The sequence below is a fragment of the Daphnia pulex genome, chromosome 5, assembly GCF_021134715.1.
Source record: "Daphnia pulex isolate KAP4 chromosome 5, ASM2113471v1".
Classification (NCBI taxonomy): Eukaryota; Metazoa; Arthropoda; class Branchiopoda; order Diplostraca; family Daphniidae; genus Daphnia; species Daphnia pulex.
The window spans coordinates 1107638-1128104 of NC_060021.1; the positions used below are offsets into that span (position 1 = coordinate 1107638).

Sequence of the window (20467 nt, forward strand, 5' to 3'; positions counted from 1 at the left end):
AGTATTCTACACTGATTCAACACGAAAAATACCATTATATAGTAGGCACCAAAAGTGTCCGGACACCCGAGAGAACCTTATGGGAAACCGCTGTTTTCGCAAGGCGAAAAGGTGGTCAAATTTTCATTCGATTTGAATGAAAATTATTCTGTAGGTTCTCTCGGGTGCCAGGAACAATCCTAATTTTTTTTAGAATTTTAAAATAATGGGAAGGGTAGGTTTATGGTGAACCTAAAAGTGCCCGGACAGTAGAGAGGCCCATATGTAAATGGGCTTACTTTAAGTCCCAATTGTGACTCACTGGGAAATGCTAGAGAAATGCAAATGGTCTTTAAAAAAAGATCTGCGTTTCTTCTATGGCACCCGTGAGCCAAGATTTTTTAAAACTATTAGTGTTCTTTCCCTACCCACCCTCAAAATTGATTTCGTTCAGATCTCCACTTCTGAGAGCCGTGCACTGCTGCCGGGTCTACGGAATTGCTTACTCTCCCCCACGTTAGTAGGGACTGGGGGGGAGATAAGCTATTTTCTATCTTCCTATTTTCTAGAAATAGGAAAATAGGAAAATATTTTCTTTCTTCCTATTTTCTATCTTCCTTTTTCCTATCTTCCTATTTTCTATCTTTCTATTTTCTATCTTCCTATCATTTATCTTCCTATTTTCTATCTTCCTATTTTCTATCTTCCTATTTTTTATCTTCTTATTTTCTATTTTCCAATTTGCTACCTTCCTATTTTCTATCTTCCTATTTTCAATCTTCCTATTTCCTAGAAATAGGAAAATAGAAAGTAAACGTCCCTATCGTGTTTACCAAAAAATATCGCCATTTCCTGCCACAAGGGAAGAATGGAAAGAAGAGACGAAGGAAGAAACTAAGAGGGGACAAAGGGGTGGCGCGGGGTTCTCTTTCCTCGGGGCAGGATATAGTCTTTGAAAACAAAATGCCTTTTACTTAAAAATTAATAATAAATAAACTAACAATGTCCAGTGAAGTCAGAAAAAAAGAAGTAACTTGCCAGAATGATGACAAATCTTTTAAAATTATTAAACACAAAAATAACCTATTCTTTCATTTTGTATTATTTAATCGAAAATGAAGCTCCATAAGAGGGCTGTGTTAATTTTAGGCATGTTGTCCCTGATTAGGGCTGTGGCCCGGGACGTTTTTAACGGGGTTTTTTTCAATGGGTTTTTTAGATGGGTTTTTCTTCTTCCGCGGGTCGGAGCGGGTTGGGCCAACTGAGTGAACGGGTTTGGCCCGGGCCAACCCATGGGTCAAAAAATGTTTACCGGTTGGGTAACGGCTCGGGTAAAAAATCGGGTCAAACACACTTTTTTTTTTACAAACTTAAAAAAATTCCCTAAATTTCTTAATTATCTTCTTCTTCCAACAGTGACACGTCAATTCTGTCTTCTGAACACCCCTGAACGCCCTTTTCTACCACTTATCCTACTTTTCATGCTACGAAATTATCGTAGAGCATTTGGCGGCAATATTTTGAGGCCGCAGGCATAGAGAATAACGAGCTTCTCTATGTGACTACTAGATGGCGCCACCGCTCGGGTTGGCCCGCGGTACCGGGAGTTCAACCCGTCGCCCGCCCCGTTAAAAAAAATGCCTCGGTGGGTCGAGTCGGGTTGGGTTTTTTTTCGTTCAGCCCGGGTGGTGGCCCGGGTTTTCATCGCCCGGGCCACAGCCCTATCCCTGATCGATATTTTTGACCTTTTCCAGACCTGGCAACTCAGCATCCTTGGGTCGTCTATTCTATGCTACTTTTTCCAAATTTTAGATTCTATTCTGAATTTTTGACACAGTAAATATTAATATTTCCGAGAAGGTCAATGAATAAAGCCTACATTTATGCAAAAAAACAAGGTTCATATAAAAATCCGATGTTGCAGTTAGTTCCCGGTAACCCCCTCCCCCCCGGTCGAGTCTATTGCACCGTCAGGCCGCTAGGGGCGCTCTGACGGTTGGGGCCCCTCTCTAGTCTCTACCCTTTCCCCCGTTTCCAGAACCGTCAGGCCGCTAGAGCGCAGTCATAACTTGACTCCGATATACACGTGATTCTATTTTACTCTGCTTCTTCTATGTTCGCTCGAAAGCCCTTGACCATTCACTCTCGCCATCTGTTGAAAACCACACTAACCCACTCGAGAAAACCCTCGGGCACAAGTAACAAAACAATAGCATACCGTGAATGGAAAACATTGATATCTGTCAAATTTGGACTGACTGCGTATATACGGAATGGATAACCAGTTTTCATCTCGTAGTTCAATCTTATTCTGAATATGATTCCACGTTTCATTTCAGGTAGGTGGCTGCTAGGAATTTAGAATATATTTAATAAGCTATTTCAAAATTTCCAATGCATTGTTTCTAGTTCGTGTTCGTTCACAACGTCAATTGACTGCTGCGACTGCGCATTAAAGTCTAGAAACACATGATCACATTGTTTTTAGATATCTTAGCAGATTCTGTATATCTATTTATCTATTTTCTTTATCATTCCTTATCATTAATCTTGTTTAAAACTTCAAATAGCAAATTCTGTATTGGTTAATAAGCAATGCACATAAAACAGTAAGGTTGTATTACTTGAAAACAGAATAGAGCCTTTCTTGGATGAGAAGACGATTGCAGTTGAACCTGAAAATATTTTGAAATTCAAAATATCAGTATTTTATATGTTATAGATAACTTTGTGCATCTTTTAAAATGGTGACTGTAGTGGGAAAAATTATCAATAGTAAAGAAACAAAAAATTTTAATTGACATTAAGATATGATTTATGTAATCTCATTTATTACCCTTATGTGATTTCAGAAGCAGACCCAAGAATCCTGACTTATCCAGAAGAATATGATAATTCCCTCCCTGATGATGTTTCATTCCCAGAGTTCATTTTACAGAGGATAGTGCGCTGGGATGATAAAGTGGCTTGTGTGAGTGAAAAATCATATATATTCAGTTAGAATTAGAAAAATATAATAATAGAGATCAATTGACACCCTCACAGGTAAATGCTGAAACAAAACAAGCTTTCACTTTTGCTCAAATAAGAGAAAGTTCTTTTGCACTGGCAGCTGGATTACAAAGAAAAATTAACCTCAAACGAGGAGACAAGGTCGCAGTAGTTCTGCCCAACTGTTTGGACTACCCCGTCGTAACGTTTGCCGTTACTTTGTGTGGAGGTTGTGCTATACTCATAAACCCTGCTCAAACCATAAGTATTTTTCGTTCTTTCTTAGTTCATACTCGCTTGAATTGGATCTCATTGATTTATGTATGTATTAATTGCAGATGAATTGGGACATTCAGTTAAATTAACCGACCCGAAAATATGGATTGGAACGGAAGATTCTTTTGTAAAATTCGAAGAAATTTACAAGGGTTATTCCAACCGACCTGCTTTTGTTTTCCTAAATCCTCGTTCAACTGGTGATAATAACGTGATAACTGTTTCACAGCTGATAGTCCTTGGACATGAACACGATTTCCGACGACCAAGTGTCAATCCTCATGAAGATGCCGCGCTTATTCTTTTTTCCAGCGGAACTACTGGTGTTCCCAAAGGCGTCGTTTTGACTCATTTGAACTTGATGGCATCCCGACGACAGAGCGAGTATGATATCCTTTCGATTTATATCCATCCATAATTAATTATTTATATTCGTTTTCAGGGAACTCGCTAAAAATGTTCGACGTCAAAATCCGTAAGAAGTTTTTTAAACGATCATTATTGTGAGTTAATAAGTAGTTGAAATCTACCCAGCGGAACGTCAATCCCGGCCAGTGAATGTTTAGCAGCCGTTCTTCCTTTTTACCATTCGTTCGGCATCAGTGGTGTCTTTGATAACCTTATGGGAGGTTTACGATTCGTTTTAATACCCAACTTTACTCTACAACGTTTTCTTCAGGCTGTTCAAGATTACAAAGTAGGCAATGTTTAAATAGAATTCATCCCGATCAACTTCTTAATATGACTTATTTTCCTAGATCACCATAGTATCGTTGGTTCCAGCAATTGCTATTCAACTAGCCAAACAACCCGTTGAGAAGCGTTACGACCTTAGTTCGCTGCGAGTTATTAGGTGCGGTGCATCCGCTTTGAGTGCTGAAACCATCACAATTTTGAAGCAAAAGTTGAACTGCTTAGTCTACCAAGGTTACGGAATGACGGAAGCAACTGTACGCTCTCACGCCAACTATAAAGGCGTTAATCGGGATGGCAGTATCGGGATCGTCATGCCATTTTGCCAATGCAAATTAAGTCTCAAGTTTTATGTTTAATGATTATAATAGTTTCTGTTTAAATAGTTAGTAATATATTCGAATTTTCAACCCATAGGTTGTAGATCGCAATACAAATGAAGCTCTGGGACCAAAAGAAGAGGGCGAGATATGCGTCAGAGGTCCAGTCATTATGAAGGGTTACATCGGTGATGCAGTAGCTACCCAAGCCACGATAGACTCACATGGCTGGCTTCACACTGGCGACATAGGCTACTATGATGAAGACGGCTACTTTTTTCTTACTGATCGCATGAAAGAACTTATCAAATATAAAGGACTGCAGGTGTCCCCAACTGAGCTCGAAAAAATTCTTCTGACTCACCCAGATGTCCTTGACGTTGCAGTAGCTCCTGTTAGTGATCTAAACGCCGGAGAAATTCCTCGTGCCTACGTTGTCAAACGACCAGAATGTACTATGACGGGCGATGAGCTGGCAAATTTCCTTTCAGGTTCTAAATTATTTTTACTCTTTGAAAATCATGTAACTGATTGTTGTTTTATTACAGATAAAGTGAGCTCCTACAAGCAACTACGTGGTGGTGTTGTCTTTGTCGAAACGATTCCGAAGACTAGTACTGGTAAAATCATCCGTCGAGCTTTAGTAGCAAAATATCCCAGCAAGTTATAAGACTAAGAAGCTGCTTGCTAGAAAATAGATATCACAGTTACTCGGTACACTTCTCTTCTTCTGCCCATTTCTTCCCATTTCCGCTCAACTAACCATATTTCAAAGAAATTATAATGTTACAAACAAGAGAACGACTAAAAGAATGTTAAATATAACTGTCTAGTCTTATCATCTGTGTACTGGTTGGCTTTCCATTGATGTTTCACTTGGGCCATTACTGTAATTCAGAAACCAAAATGAATTCAAGCCAAGTTCTAGGATACGAAACAAAATCTTGATTTTATGAAACCGTCAACATGAATAACGATGGATGATTTGTGCGATACAAGAGATACAGGAAGCTTCGAAACAAAAATGTTCAATCAGTCTCTTAAAAATCACACTAGCACTATAGATTCACGTTAACAAGTATCAATGCACACCCACATTTTCTTCTGTTTGGCATGGTTAAGTTGAGTCAGGAGACTAATCTCACAAGGAAAACTGTGTACAAAGAAGCTAACAGTTCAACAATAATTTGACACAACTAAATGAAATGTTTCTGGAAATTTTCCGAGTCTCAAAAAATTAACGAACACAAAAAGGGGGAAGAATGGGCTAAAAAAACGAATAAGACAAGTTGAATAGAGGACATTAACCAAAAACGTTCTACAAAGATTTTCAGTGTAAAACGACATGACATTTTAGTACGACTAATAGTCAACAGCACTTACTAGGAAGGCAGGCTCTTCTCTGGCACGTTTAGTTGGGCCTGCAACGCAGATCTCCTCGTCATCCGAAAGAACTTCTCTCTTGATCCTCTCCGGTGGGTTGGTGGTGCTAACGGCGGCAGATGATCCGGCGAAGTCGGCTTGCATGAGAGTTTCGCGAAATTCGATCAAATCATCCGTCATCTTTTTCAGCAAGGCGTTACGGCTTAGCATTTTTTCCATTTTGCAGCGGAAGCGTTTGCCCATTTTCACCGGATCGACCTGGACGCAGTAGCCGTTTTTGGTTCCACCCACTCGAACGGAGAATTTGCAAGCACTTGCGAACGTTGGGAAGTGTGAATAAGTCATCGACTTTTGCGTCGATCGAAGAAAGGCTTCCACTTCCGGATGACCAGGAACAACAGCGTATGGATGATCCCAGGAAAGATAAGGTTTGGTCATCGTTTTTAACCGATTGATGCGTTGGTCCAGAAACAGACGAAAAGCTGCTTTGCCACAGGGAGAAGTGCTGACCATCGAACGAAGTTCTGCTGACCAAACAATTTTCGCCACCAGGGGATTTTCTTCGGTAGGCAGAAAGGCATCCAGGATCTTGTGAGAAAGGGTCATAAAAATGTCTTCGTCGGCGAACCAATGGAAACACTTCCACAATTCAGTCACCAGCCATCCGTACGATTTAATGAAGGAATTCAGTTCTTTGTTGACGAGAAGACGACACAGGTCTCGATAGATATCGGAGCAAGGTGGCAATTTGAGCACAGATGATGACGAGTCGACAGCATCCAGCTTGCGCAGATCCAGGATAAGATGACAGAGCCTCTCCAGGGATAGTTTACCAAGAAGCAGAGTAAAGAAGGTGGCAACATTCGGTTGATCCGATCGCGGTTGGCTTTTCTCTGTGCGAATGAAAATGTTAACACACGTGGCAATTTTGCTTCGCAATCCGTCCGTTTTTCTGGTCGACGCAGCTTTCACGCCCACTTGATCGAGAATGCGACACAAGCCAACGATCCAGGCTCCGATCAGTGCGGTTGAAGAGTCACGAACAAGGCGGCTGGAACTAGGACCCACTTCACACCACGATTCAAGGGATGACAAGATGGTCTCCAGCAAATTGTTCTTGTCATTCGGATCCCAAGATCCACCACTTCCGGCTAAACAAATTTGTTTCACCAGCGAACGCACCAACATGACGTCTCCTACCCAGATGAAGGTTTTCACGACTTCAATGATGATGTCGTGCGGTACTTGAGGCAATGCTTCCTTACACTTGTTGACCAGCAACTGGCAAAGATTCTTAAAGAGGCTGAAACAGACTGGATTGTCCTTCAGTAAATTGCCATCCAATCCGCGAAGATCCAAGATGAGGTGACACAGTTGCTCCAGTGATAACTTGGGGTAGAGTTCAGCGAGGGCATCCAATCCCTTTTGATTTTCGAAGGCTGTTTCTCTTTCCAAACGGAAGACTAGATGAATGCACGCCGTCAAACTGGCTCTAGTGGCCTCCTGGGGCAGTTCCATCATCCAAGAGTGTCGAACTGGTTCGTATCTTCGAGCATTGACTTCATCAGAAAGCACAGGAAGGGGTTGATCGACTAACGAAACTAAGAAAGATAAACGTGCCGATACAAGACTGACGATGGTGTTTTTTGCCAACTGAGAGGTGTGGACCAACTCCCAAATCTCTGGTGAGGAAAGGACGGCTTCCAGTAAATTATTCTTGTGAAAGGCTGGATCCAACGACGGTGCCTGTGTGGTGCAAATTTGATCTGTGAGCGATTGTACTAGATTTTCGTCACCCAAATTCAAAAAGCACTTCAGCAACTGGACGATGATCAGAGTCATTGGTCCCGTTGTTTGCAGGTCGGATAGAGACAAAGCGAGGCACAAGTTCCGAAACATTCCAAGGCATGAAGGCACACCACGAAGTCGGAGAAAGTTTTCCTTCTGTAGATCCACCACTAGATGGCATTGCTGATTAAAGTCGAGGCGGGGGAATAGGGAGACCAAGCGTGCCAGACGTAGCGGATTAGCGGTTCGGGGGTTGGCTTCCATCGCAATAATCTGATCCACAAACGCACCCAATTCCGGCTGACTCAGAGTTGTGGCAAAACTGGGCTCCAAATCCGTTAAAGTTGATGAAATGCAGTCCATTAACTGTACGCCTCCCTCAAAACAGAAGCGATCCAAAAGGTGTTTCACGAGACTGATCAATTGAATCAATTGAACAACAATGCGATTTGGAGTGACTAGTTTCAGGATGCGATTAAAACAGGCCACCCATCCTGTAAAAGTTCAAAATAAAAAAAACATTTAAAGGTTTTAATTGAAAATAACGTGACTTAATTCTCTGGTTACCGCTAATCAGACACTGGAATTCGGCGATAGCTTCAGCTACATCTTCACTGCGGATTCCTTCGTAGACAGCAAAGTTGGGCGGACTATTACTCGCGATCGAATGAAGGTTCTTCTCTCCATCCAAGCTGAAATCCGTTCCAATTAAATCGAGAACTTCTAGTCCCTCGTCACGTGCTCGTAAAAATTGGCAAAGCCTAAGCAATCTATAAGTTCGCTGGCCAGCTTTGACTGTAGGATCCCCCCAGACTTTCACTGGTTCCGTGCGACAGAAGGACAACACAATACCCAGATCACCGATTAACTCTTGGCGATTCGACGAAATGTCGACCGCTGCTTCCATCCGATCAAGGACAGCATTAAACCCATATTGGCAATAGATGCGGATCGTTTGTGGCTTAGGCCATATAACTAAGACGGGATGGTTACAAGAAAAGGAGCGTGGCGTCCCATGTGGTATCTTTCTTTCTTTTTCTTCAGGGATAATATAATTCTTAAGCTTTTGCACGTTGCCCATTAACTGAGTTCGGAAATCAAATTCAATTCCTTTCAATTTGATCAACGTATTGGTGGAATTTATCCAATGCTCAATTTTAAATGACTGATTCAACGATTTTCCCTCATCTAAATCGCAATAGTCCAGGACCCCAGTAACATGTTGTGATATGACGGCCAAATGGATATCAAGAAATAAAGAGCAATTAAAGATGCGAGCCAATAACTGGTCCTGCCCAATTAGATCAGCAAATCCGAGATCGGCTATGCTGTACTTTTCTTCGAGTAAAAAGAATAGCATGTTGCTGTTCTCATTTGAGTATCTGGAGTTGGATGTTAAGAGCGCAGGTGAATAATCTAGAGGGTCACTGAGTGACGACGTATCAAGTACGGAAGCGATAATTTCTTCCGGGGAAGTCTCTACAGATGCATCAACTTTTAAGCGCATAGGTTCGTAATCAGCTGGGGTATTCCAAGATTTAAGAGATTCTGCAATTTCGTTCAATACTGCCAGTAAAGTAGGAAGCGGGAGAGGGGAATCAGCCATGGCCATCGCATTCTTCCAAACTAGGTTAAAGGACAATGTAACCATCCAGCCTTGTGTTACAGTCTCCAGCTCTTGCACACAGCCAACATAAATGGCAGTCAAGTGAAACTTATGACTTTCGCCCAATTCACAATCAAAGCCCATAGATTTACTGCCTAACTGAACTTTTAACATTCCGCCAGTATGGCCACCTTCAATTGGGATTTGCAAAATCATACTTGCAAACATGCCTGAATAACCAAAACATAATAAAAAAAATACAAAGAGTTTGAATGTTTTATGAATGTCAGTCCCAAAATAGTAAAGTGATTGTATACCTGGCTCTCTCTTCAAAACACAGGCAGGCTTCATACAACCACCAGGTGGAATGAATGAAAGTTTGTCTAAATGGGCTTCAATAGCTAAAATGCCTGGATTAATTCCTAGATGACACATAGCTGTTGCTGCCAATGATGAAATCCCATTTTGAAGGAAATTTTCAGGAAAAAAATTTACTGACTGGGCATCGATTTCCCTAATTTGGGTATCAATCGTGGGATTGGTACCGCCTTCAATGCTGAGTTCTACTTCTGTGTCACTTTTCAAACGTTCAATATCCTGCAATAAACAACTTTTCTGTTTTCATTTAACTGTTCCTTAATCAGAGCAATAACTGAATATACCATCAAAGAAATCGGCACTGGAATGACTCCCACTTCATTGACACTAAGAGATTGAAGTACATCTTCATCCAAAGGGCGGCTAAAGGCAAAATCAAATGTGGATGCTTTCTTCCCATTCAGCTTCAGAGCTTCAGCTAAGCGTCCTTTATCCACCAAACTCATTTTGAATCAGATACTACTTAAAAAACAACATGTTACACACTGCAGTATTGCACCCACACCATTTTGGTTTGATATTTAAAATGAGCTTTAAGTTAAGGAATATTTTAAGGGAAGGAAAGATCTTAGAAATGAGAAAAGTAATTACCTTTTTTTAATGAAGAGAAAACATTTCAATCTATAATGAAAGCCCAGTTTGTGCTTCCTTGAGTAATTCAATAAATATTTAATTCAATACTGTGCTGACTGCTGAACACTATCTTAATGAATGGGCTAATGCTGACACTATCTGAAAGGAAATATGTAACAGGAAAACTTGGATTTCGGTTTTCACTTTACAAGTTTACAATTTTAAGATTAAATTTGTTAATTTGGGTTGAAAATCTCAGGACTCAGTCCACTAAGCAGTAAGCACTGACCAGCAAAAGCAGCAATCCGCCATTCAAGCCTTCTATTTCTACCACTTACCGCTGTGGGCCTGTGGCGCACTGGCGCTGCATAAGGCTACATACTACATTAAGCCTAATCTAATTAGACTTTAAGGATAGACAATTCCAGCGATTACTTTCACCCCAAGAGAATTCTTGTGGTTTGCAAAAAAAAAACGCGCTCCTAATGGCGATCTGGTGAATTCACTAAAAGATTCAAATCATGGAAGTAAAAATATTCTGACTTGAAAAAAATAAAATCTGCGTAACTTCTTTTCGTACCAGGCTTCGTACCGTGGTTACAAAATTCCGTTTTCGTATCGTGAATCGTGAATACTCTTTTTCCACGAAGAAGTGGGGGGTGAACTCAAATTTTTTTTAATAATCGGGACCAAGGTGTCTGGGGTCACCCCAGTGGGGTGAAATAAACCCAACCACTAACTACGATCAGGGTACCTTTGTATTTGACTAAAATTACTTTATAAAATGAAAACAATAAATCACAAATTTTTCTAGGTTGGCTGATTTAATGAAATTATAAGGCGAAAATCTCGTTTTAATTAATAAATGACATTGAAATTCAGATTAAAATACTTAAGCGAATTTCCCGTGGATTACATTATAGGAATCCAGCGTAGTTTAAATTAGCAACATAAACATTATAGTACGATACGCACAACTTCCACAAGCTACTCCACTAAGTGCTCATTGGTTAAGATTCAGGAAATCATTCAACCGTCTTGATATAAAAACTTTTGGCCAAATATGGGGATCCTCGCTAGGGGAATGCCGGACACGAATCGGTTGTTGTGACTGAGATTCGGCGTTGATTGACGACTCCTTTGATGATTGTTTGGTAGAATCTGAACCATTTGATTTAACGCGAGTGCTGTCACTTGGTTTCTGTTAAATTCCCAGATTTTTAAAAATTATTTCGTCTCCGATAAAACATATATTGAAAATTGAGACATTACCCCTTTGGTTTGATTATCCGAGTGTACCTGGTTTTTATGGTATGTCATTGCAACCCTCGTTCTGAATTTCTAGGGAAAATAAAATACTTATTAAAAAGGTGAAAAAAAAACACAAACGAAACAAGAAACCAAGACACTAACCACATGACAATTGTCGCAGGAATAAGCAGGATTATCAAAATGTGCTGCAATATGTTTTCTCATAGACGTCGTTGTCGTAAATCCCTGCAAAGTTATCAGAAATCAGCATATCAGTAATATATCTTTAAATACTCGAAAGCTATAATTTGCAATTAGAAGCTATTTGCAATGAATTCCATACCGTTTTGCACACGGGACAAATGTGCAGAGGTTTTTTAACTGTAGAGACGCTTACATTAAGGTAGTCAAAATTCAAACTCTCTGTTCTTTTCTCAATCTGGGGCTTTCCAATTTGAAGCCGTGGCTTTTTAACCATGCTTTTGCAACCCCATTTTTCAAACGTGGTACTATTTTGAGTCGTTTCATCGTTAAAAGATTTGCTAGGATCGACTAAACCAACCGTCTTCTGAACAATCTGAAGAAAAAAAAAGGACGTAATTAGTAATCTCGCTTTAAACTCTTAAATCGAATTTGAATATACTACGTTTACATCCGATGCTGCTGCAATACTTTTCCTGATGATGCCTATTTTAGGGCAAAGGGAAGAATTATCACCCAAATGAAATTCCCTTCTGTGATTGAAGACAGTCTGCTTTTCTTTAAAATTCTGAAAAGAAAATTAATTAATTAATAAGGAAATTTGAAGTTATTTTTGTCTAAAAGGTCATAAATAATGACATTGCAACACAAGTTATTTAGGCTGCTGTTTAGCTTAGAAATCCAGATAGCTAGATGTGGTAATTTGTTATTTATACCTAGCTTTCAACATCTTTAATTGCACTGAAGTTGAAAGCAACAAAATATACACTTTTTTGCATGGAATACCACAATAATTTAGATGATACATAGGTTATTCTTGAAACAAGACTTGAAAGATAGCAAAAAATGGTCTTACCGAGAAATTTTCTGGCATATGCTTTAGTAACACAGATTTTTGAGAAAACACCTGTTAAAAATAACAGGGGAATAAATAAATACAGTATATAACGAAATCCAACACAATTGCCATATTACTCTGCCTTCTTTTTCACGATGCTCCTCTTCAGTGTGCATAACCTTGTGAGTAATTAGACTTTCTTGTTTTTGAAAAATCTAAACATCAAAGTAACAAAACATTATTCTAGTTCACTTCATACGAATATAAAGCATGTATATAAAAAGATGTAGTACTTTCTCACAGCAACAAGGATTTCCATTATTGATACCAGTTTCAGACATCCTTAAAAGTTAACTCTTGTTCCTTTACTTCCAGTAGTGGGTTATTCAAACCGTAGCTAAAAGAGGATATTAATCCCCACTAGAAGAAATAATGACGAACTTTAAGAGCTAAAATCAATATAACTTGATAATAAAAATACACGTGGTTGAAGTTCAAAATTAATTCAGTCTCGCGCAGTCGACAGAGCGACAGAGCTCACGAAGTTGTGTTGGTTCTGTTGATTTTCGACGTTGCCGGATCAAAACTATATTTCAACTGGAAGGGGAAAAAACGGATGTGAATATGTCATCGATATTTCTTTCTTCCGCAAACAATTTAATTTAATTTAATGTATTAAAAACAATACAATTTCCGTAAGATTAATTAACAGATGGTGAATGGCATCAGTGTCTATGTTCGTATATCGAAAAGATTTTGTTTTGCATCCACGAACTTAATCGTTTTCGGTTTCTAAATGACAGTAGGAATAATGGCTCTGAAAGCGCTCACCAATATTGATTGACACTGAACAAGATCTTTTTTTCGTTCTGTATTGGTGCATTATCATATGTTGGGTATAGGGGTATGCGATTTCTTTATTACTGGAAAGATGTTCGCTACATTTGAAAGTGTTTAATTGCAAGGCTTTTATCGTATGCAGACATCGGCATCATCTCCCGTGCATCGACAGGGAATGTATCCGTTTCTAGCGTCGTCAGCAGCAACAGTGTACGTTTTCGTGTAATCAATCTTCGACTCCCAGACACAGTCGATATCCATGTAGGCTTCATTTTCCCGGCTGTATGGTAAAAATTTCGGAAGGCCGGGTAATAACTTGACGCCCTCAGGGGTAGGATTTCTAGTTTCATTGTAGTAAAAAAAAGTTGTTAATTAATCATTTGACAGTTTTGGCATGGAAACGTCCAAGTTACTAACCCGTGAATGGCGAAATTCGTCCAAACTTGGATCATCTTCAAAGACAAATCTTTTTCTCGTTCGTCCAAAAACGGTGGGTCAGACGGGAAGGGATAAATGAACAAGTAAATCATTTCGTCGGCGTGACAGACTCCTGCGTGCACATCGTATGATATTTAATGATTTATAACATGCTCCAAGATATTTAAGCGCAAATCGGTTACCATGAGGAATGGGTGGATAGTTGCCAGCAAACAGGTAAATGTACAGACTGTTTCTTCCCTCGTAGTTGAAGGCGTACCAATAAGAATCAGGGTTGTGCAAAGAGTTGAGACGAACTGTTTCGTAACCGGCTGATTTCAGAAACAGAACACCCAACATCTAATTTTTTTTAAATAATTTAAAATGAACATAATTAGATGATTAAAATTGTTTTATGTAGTGAATAAAATGAAAGCTGACGGCATACATCCGTAAGGCCAGGAGTCATGGAAGTAAAATCCGTCATGTCAGCATCAGCCAGGTACTTGTCGACTAAGGCATCGGCCAAGACACCAGTATCATCGCGGATATCTGTAAAGAAAAATACGTTTTATTTGTAGCCTAAATATTTGTTACAAGTCTAAATTTTCAGGGACTACTGCGTTTAAAAATACTTTTAAATCTCTTTAAAATGAACGTGCAAAAATAATATGGATACAAGAATCTTACGGAGTGCCTTCAAAATGTTGGGAACGAGGTCGACTTCCAAAAATGTTCCATTGACGGTCATGTTGTTCGGTTCCAAATAGTCCTTCCAAGCGTCTTCAAATTTCAAAAAAATTTAGATAAAATTAAATAAAAATTTCGATTCAATCATCTAAATTCGTATAGACAATTTTTAATTTTTTAACAATTTATTTACAGGCTAGCACCAAGACTCCTTCGTGTTTATTAGCGCCAAACCTATGAGAAATGTTCATATTAAGTCTTGGATCGATTACACACGCAATGTAAATTCAATTACAAGACTGGAACAACCGAGTAGTCTCCAGATTCAAACTGCAGTCTCGGCTCGATTTCAAGTATCCGTTGGGCTCCGGCTATTTGAATAACGGGATTTGAAGCGCCGAATCCCATGCCTCCATTTTTCAGATCTTCTTTCTGTTGGAATTAAAAAAATTCAAATATTTTAATTTGAATGAATTGCAAAAAGCAGTTAAAAATTTCTTACGCGAAATTCTCCGTAGGCGTCGGTAAGGTTTTGAGCGTCTAGGGTCCGAACGCAATTCAGTAAGGCATCGTAAGGCTCGAGAGGACATCCGGCGATTTCTGCCACTCTGGTGGAAGCTTTTTTCCCTCGTCCGTCACGATCGACGGCCCACTCGGCCAAGACGGAACCGCTCTCTCCGATGGCACGATGAAAGAGACCTTGAGCTTGTTTGGCCAGCAACAGAATAGACACGCTGGCGCTGCCGGCACTTTCTCCGGCGATCGTCACCAGGTCCTTGTTGCCGCCGAAATATTTGATGTGTTTCTGAACCCAGCGAAGGGATTCGATCTGGTCGAAAATGCCGGCATTGCCCGGCACTTCGTCGGTATCGAAGGACAGGAAACCTGTCGACACAAGTGAATAATGTTTGAATAATTAGAAACATTTATTATTGATACTGTATGTTATGCAACTGACCTAGAGGGCCCAAACGGTATTGGATGACGACCAAGACGACGTCTTCTTCCATGAATCTACCGGGCAGATATTCGACGGCTTGACCCGATCTAAAAGAGCCGCCATGAATCCAGACGATAACGGGTAGGAGCTCAGTTGAATTTGTATCATCAGTAGTTAACTAATTTCCCCAAAAAAAATGTTGCGTCAGAATTATTTTTGGTTTTGAATGAGTTGTTTCACTTACAGATGGGGTGTAAATGCTGAGCGAAAGGCAGTCCTCTTGCCCTAGAGGCAAATGTTGGGTGCAACCTGCATTGTTGAAAACGGCTTGCTGGATCTCATCCATCGGATAAGGTTTTTTCGGTACGGGTGGCTAAAAACAATTCAAACATTTCAAAATAGATTCTTTTGAAAAATAAGGCGTAGCTAATCTTTAAAAAAATTTCAATTAATCTGAATAGTCCTAAACCGCAATCAATGACCAAAATTTACTTTGAATCCATTTGGTTCTAAATTCTTAATTATGGCATCGTATAATAATAAGAAATCTCACTAGAAAGCGCGTTTCCGGGGTGGGCATCTCGGCGTAGTAGACACTGCGGAAGCCGTAGAACGTCCGGTTGGTGTAGACGGAGGATTCCCCCGTGCCGTTGAGAACACCGTAGCCCGGGACCGTCCAAGTCACATTTCTGGCTTCCGGCCGATCTGGTAATTCCGTTGGAGGTGTGATTTGACAAGAAACACCGACCAATATAAACGAGGCCAGCGACAAAGCTGCGACGAACAACAACGGACGTCTCATATTGGTGGTACGACTACGCCCTGGAAAGAAAAAGCAAACTGCAAAGGCCTGGACTCAACCAGTCGCCTTTATGGCTTTGGATTTATCGAAACGCAATCGGACTGGGTTTTTATTTTTTCTTTACAAACCATTTTTGGTTAGGTAAACCCCTCAACGGTCCCCCGCCGATCTAAACAACAAATTTTTTAGTCAAAAGTTGGGCCCAGACACTCCAGTCTATATCAGGTTGGCTGCTGATTAAACAATCAATCAGACGTGGTCCGATTATCAAAGCTGAAAACAAATAAGAATAACTTGCGATAGATATCAAAGCAACAACAGCACCACTGGGCGCTGGCTATTTTTTAATTCGTGTCAAATTAAATTGATGAAAATAAGAAGCCAAAACAGTCAGTATGATTGTTTCAGGTTTCACTAATTTAAATTATTCAATACATTTTTTATTGCGTTGACATAATTTGTTTTTAAAAGGCCCAGCCCAATCCCAGTCGAATTTGCAGTGTCAAAGAAAAAATAAACCCTCAAACAAATTTGTATTGCAAATTAAAAGTACATCTTGAAATTATACCTACCAGACTCCCGATGATAAAATGGCGCCTTTTGGCTCATTAATTTTTTTATTATTATCGATATCAAATAAAAATTGGATGGTTTAGGGTGTCTATATTCCTACAGTACGTCAGAAGGCAGGATAACATCAGTCTATGTATATTCTACACAGACACCAACCAGTCAGCGTTCGAAATGAGATAAGCAATCGGCTGCTATTTGAATAACATCCAAACTGTCAAAAAACAACTGATCCCAGTGATCCGCATCAGACAGGGGAAACGTACATGTTTGTTTGGCTTGTTTTCATGTCAGACTGCGACGACTGTTTGTTGAATTTGTAAGAACCGCATAACAACAAGTTCTGTCCTATAATTGTCTGTCGAGACATTTTCCAAACTGACGTTTCCGCAAATTTATTAAGCCTGAAATAATTAAATAGGAATAGTCAGCTGGTACCAGACATTTTGATTCGCGATGACGGAGGCTTCAGTTATACACCAATCTTCAATTCGTTTTAGTCCACCTTCTTTTGACCTTGCGCGCTTGAAATCGATAATAAAGTGTAAAAGATAAGGCTCTCCACAGATTATCCTAAATACACGTGACGAGTTCGATTCCCAAATCGCCTGGATGCGCGTAAACATGACCCCAAATTCTCACTTCGACTTTTCAATATTCAACTCAATCGAATTACGTAAGGAAAACACAAACTGCGCAACAACAAGCAAAATGTGTTGGTAATTTTACATTTTAATAACTTTGAGAGATACTTCTGTAATCGAGCACAGATAAATAAATAAAGCCAATAAGAAAAGCCGTTCAAGTATTATGAAAATAAATTTTTTTTTAAATTTCAGTAAAATTCGTTTAAAGCACCTTTTTTTTTTAAGATAAAAAAAATGTGATGGCTAGTTTATTTTTGTTATTTGAAGCTTCTCTTATTAAATAAACAAAAGATAGGAGAAATGAAAATGATAAGTGATAGCACTCGTGCACTGACGATATGATCCTGCGGCTATAATATCGAAACGTTGACAAAATAATAACAACAAATAACCTGGATGACACCCGATTTTCAGTTACATGAGAACGGCATAATTTTAATACATTCCCGTTTTGAAAAGAACCATTTAAATTGAAAATGAGGTCTAATAACGAGGAGGTGCCGTTGTCGGAGGTCCCTCTTGGTCAATAAAGTTTTCTAGTTGCAATTTGCTTGGAGTGTTTAAAGTTTTCAAATATTTTCGAATTTGATTGTTTACCCACAAAGTTGTGAGGCACAAAACCAAACAAGTCTGATCTGCATTCGTTCAACAAATGAGATATTTCAATGAACCCCTAACTGAGTAGATAAAAAAATGCCAAGCAGAGAAAAGAGTTGCAGTCGTCCGCCTAGCTGCTGGAATAATCGTACTCCGTAACGATTTCTAATCAACGCCACAAAATAGTTCAAAAGGAAGAATAGAAATACATTTGTCCTACCTTTAAGCCTGGGCGATACGGTGACCAGGCATCGACAAGTGCTCCATCCATCCGCAGAGAAGTCGAATCCTAAGAGAGGGATCGGAAAAAGGGGTTCTTCGTGAATACATGGGTGTACACGAGGACAGATGAGATTTAAAGAAAGGGAAGAACTTGACCGACATCGGTAGTTTCTCCCATAACAGGGGATGCTGTTTATCTAAATAAAAAATAAAAATATGGTTACGAAAAATATTTAGACAACAACAAAGTGAGGAAAAGTTGAAAACGAGACAGTTCTTAATAAACCCTAGTTGTTAGTAAATGGGAAAATTTAAGGTTTCCATGTAATACATAATTAAAATATCTAGGAGATCACACGAATACAAGAAACACAAATCATTACCAAAGCGGTGAGACTGGGATTGTTGCTGATGAAACATCATTACCAGCACAAGCAAAATACTTGCATATCTTGTGGTTATGATGGTTGGCCTATGGCCTCAAATCTGCAGAAAGAAAAAGGTTATACAGTAAAATCAAACTGCCATGCATCAACAGGGGGCCGGGACTTACATCATCATGCTTACACCATGCTTCCACTGTGATAAATGCTAGTCAGGAACTAATAACACAGACATTTCCCTTCACAGACACGACGACCACATTTTTGTAATTTTACTTATTGATTCGTACAGTCGTCAGTTTTTCAAAAATAAATTATCGTTGCGGTTTCTTTGTAATCTTCGTCTCTTTTTCAAAAACTTGGAAACAAAAACGCAAGCACAAGCAGACGACACCTTTTTCCTAATTAGTTTAAGATATCGATTATCGATAGAATTGTAATCAAATTTGCACGAAACCCGCAGATTATTATTTTTAGACCGCAACCACCTAAAATTTTAGTGGAAGTAGACTATTGAGATTGTGTGATTTACAAAAAATGGTTCAGCTTTATTCAACCAGCGATGAAATATAAAATAAATTTTTTTTTTTTGAACAGCGTGGAACATTAGTCCGTATATGGAATAGATAATTTTTAAAAGGCGTTCTTATTAAAAATCTCGCAGTAGCTTCGCCGTAAAAGTATATATGGTAATGACACAAAAAAAACAAGAAAAATAAGAGGATCCCTTAAAAGGCTAATCTAATCTGTCGCGTGAATCGGACCAAATTGCTTGACGTCGGACTTCAATTAAAGCGTCATAACGGGCGACTGAGATGGCTGGGCTAATATTTTCACAAGTTTGCCGTGGAACCAGTTATGTGACTAAGAATATAGTGTTAAAGCCATTACCGGTAGAACAATTTTAAAAATAAAAATCATTTTTTGTTCAATTTTGAACTTTTTCTTGATGTTGTCCAAACAACATTTGAAGGTTTTTTTTTCAGCGACTTTAATAGACTGTGGCTGTGTTAGGACGGACCTCAAATGGATATTATTGGGCGTGCCAATCTATAATTGGATAGAAGATGCACGCAGGTATACATAAAATAAAACGTCTTATCTGCAAGTCTAGAAAATAAAATAAAACTTTTCCCATCGAGGTGAAATCAATTTGAGTCGTGTCTCCAAAATGTACGCGTCGTCGCATGTTATTATCAATGAACGACAGCGTCTAGAACTCAGACGATCTAAAAAAAAAATGAATATCTTATCATTAAAAAACAAAAAGTCTCAGGTACGTCACGGAAGAAGTCAAATTTGTTTTGACAGCGTTTATTTTACCGTGAGATGATTATATCACGATTTTTCTGATCCCGTGAAACATTAAAAACAATCGCATCTTTTTTTAAATATCCCTCTGCTGGCCGCCATCTACAAGCAACGATTTGAACTCAACGTCTCAAAAATTCTTCTCTGCTCATTAAAACAGCTACCTGCGCTGCTTTAGCAAAATACCCGAAGGGCTGTTAGCCTGTAACTGTTAGTGATTTTTTTCCATAAATAAAAATTTAATATGACCTATCTCCTACTGCAATTAGGATGACTATGATTTCATTGAGAATAAATTCAAACCTGTTTATGGATTCGCTTCTACTTTTTTTATAGTTGTAAGGCAACCTCGATTCTTAGAGCAGAGAAGCAAAAATAAATAAAAAAGTCAAGCAAGTTTATAAATCTATAAATCATTACAATTTGGACTTTTTCGGCCGTCACTGTGTGACCCATACGCGGTGCACTATTGTGTGTGGCGACTTGGATAACTCTGCTCATGCTTTTATTTTAGCATTACTATTCGATGACCCTGCTTTCGCCTACCTTAAGCCTTTAACATTAAAAGACATTTTATTTTATTTTTGCTTCGATGACCAATTAGCGCTATAGATGGCTATAGTTGTAAAGATTATCTGGTGAGACTATCGACAACTAATCCATCCTATTCCAGCCCAAAAGAAAAACGTGATTAGAAAACCCTTCGGGTAAAATTGTGTCAAAAATTAAGTAAAAAAACCAAATTAAATTAATTAAACAGGTATATGAATA

General features: G+C 39.1%; 4 protein-coding genes across 11 annotated transcripts; 1 reads left to right on the forward strand and 3 right to left on the reverse strand.

Annotated features, from left to right (window-relative positions):
• The first annotated feature begins 2157 nt into the window (after positions 1-2157).
• Positions 2158-5095, forward strand: LOC124195128 (probable 4-coumarate--CoA ligase 1). 2 transcript variants are annotated; one of them, XM_046589640.1, is made up of 9 exons: positions 2158-2318; positions 2832-2950; positions 3025-3235; positions 3309-3630; positions 3689-3721; positions 3781-3943; positions 4005-4274; positions 4357-4750; positions 4808-5095. In XM_046589640.1, the coding sequence occupies exons 1-9, from the start codon at positions 2297-2299 to the stop codon at positions 4927-4929; spliced, it is 1656 nt and encodes a 551-aa protein (XP_046445596.1). In that variant the 5' UTR covers positions 2158-2296; the 3' UTR covers positions 4930-5095. The 2 variants fall into 2 exon arrangements, with proteins under 2 accessions (XP_046445596.1, XP_046445595.1); XM_046589639.1 differs by lacking the exon at positions 2158-2318 and adding an exon at positions 2545-2754.
• Positions 5096-5189: 94 nt separating this feature from the next.
• LOC124195127 lies at positions 5190-10347 on the reverse strand. Of its 2 annotated transcripts, none has more exons than XM_046589638.1 (5): positions 10006-10347; positions 9699-9873; positions 9354-9633; positions 7998-9266; positions 5190-7924 (listed from the first exon to the last, which is right to left on the reverse strand). In XM_046589638.1, the coding sequence occupies exons 2-5, from the start codon at positions 9858-9860 to the stop codon at positions 5622-5624; spliced, it is 4014 nt and encodes a 1337-aa protein (XP_046445594.1). In that variant the 5' UTR covers positions 9861-9873; positions 10006-10347; the 3' UTR covers positions 5190-5621. The 2 variants fall into 2 exon arrangements, with proteins under 2 accessions (XP_046445594.1, XP_046445593.1); XM_046589637.1 differs by having other exon boundaries at positions 9699-9876; positions 10006-10303.
• Positions 10348-10727: 380 nt separating this feature from the next.
• LOC124193542 (zinc finger protein 84-like) lies at positions 10728-12895 on the reverse strand. Of its 6 annotated transcripts, none has more exons than XM_046587414.1 (9): positions 12759-12895; positions 12571-12697; positions 12415-12492; positions 12296-12346; positions 11891-12007; positions 11582-11815; positions 11401-11484; positions 11260-11328; positions 10728-11188 (listed from the first exon to the last, which is right to left on the reverse strand). In XM_046587414.1, exons 2-9 carry the CDS (start codon positions 12616-12618, stop codon positions 10991-10993), a joined length of 879 nt encoding a protein of 292 aa, XP_046443370.1. In that variant the 5' UTR covers positions 12619-12697; positions 12759-12895; the 3' UTR covers positions 10728-10990. The 6 variants fall into 6 exon arrangements, with proteins under 6 accessions (XP_046443370.1, XP_046443368.1, XP_046443366.1 ...); XM_046587412.1 differs by having other exon boundaries at positions 11885-12007; XM_046587410.1 differs by having other exon boundaries at positions 11882-12007.
• Positions 12896-13227: 332 nt separating this feature from the next.
• On the reverse strand, positions 13228-18772 carry LOC124193541 (acetylcholinesterase-like). Its single transcript, XM_046587408.1, has 13 exons — positions 18556-18772; positions 18386-18488; positions 15718-18199; positions 15409-15537; positions 15183-15342; positions 14727-15109; positions 14520-14656; positions 14418-14458; positions 14225-14317; positions 13983-14086; positions 13738-13894; positions 13535-13667; positions 13228-13457 (listed from the first exon to the last, which is right to left on the reverse strand). The coding sequence occupies exons 3-13, from the start codon at positions 15964-15966 to the stop codon at positions 13247-13249; spliced, it is 1797 nt and encodes a 598-aa protein (XP_046443364.1). The 5' UTR covers positions 15967-18199; positions 18386-18488; positions 18556-18772; the 3' UTR covers positions 13228-13246.
• Positions 18773-20467: the final 1695 nt, after the last annotated feature.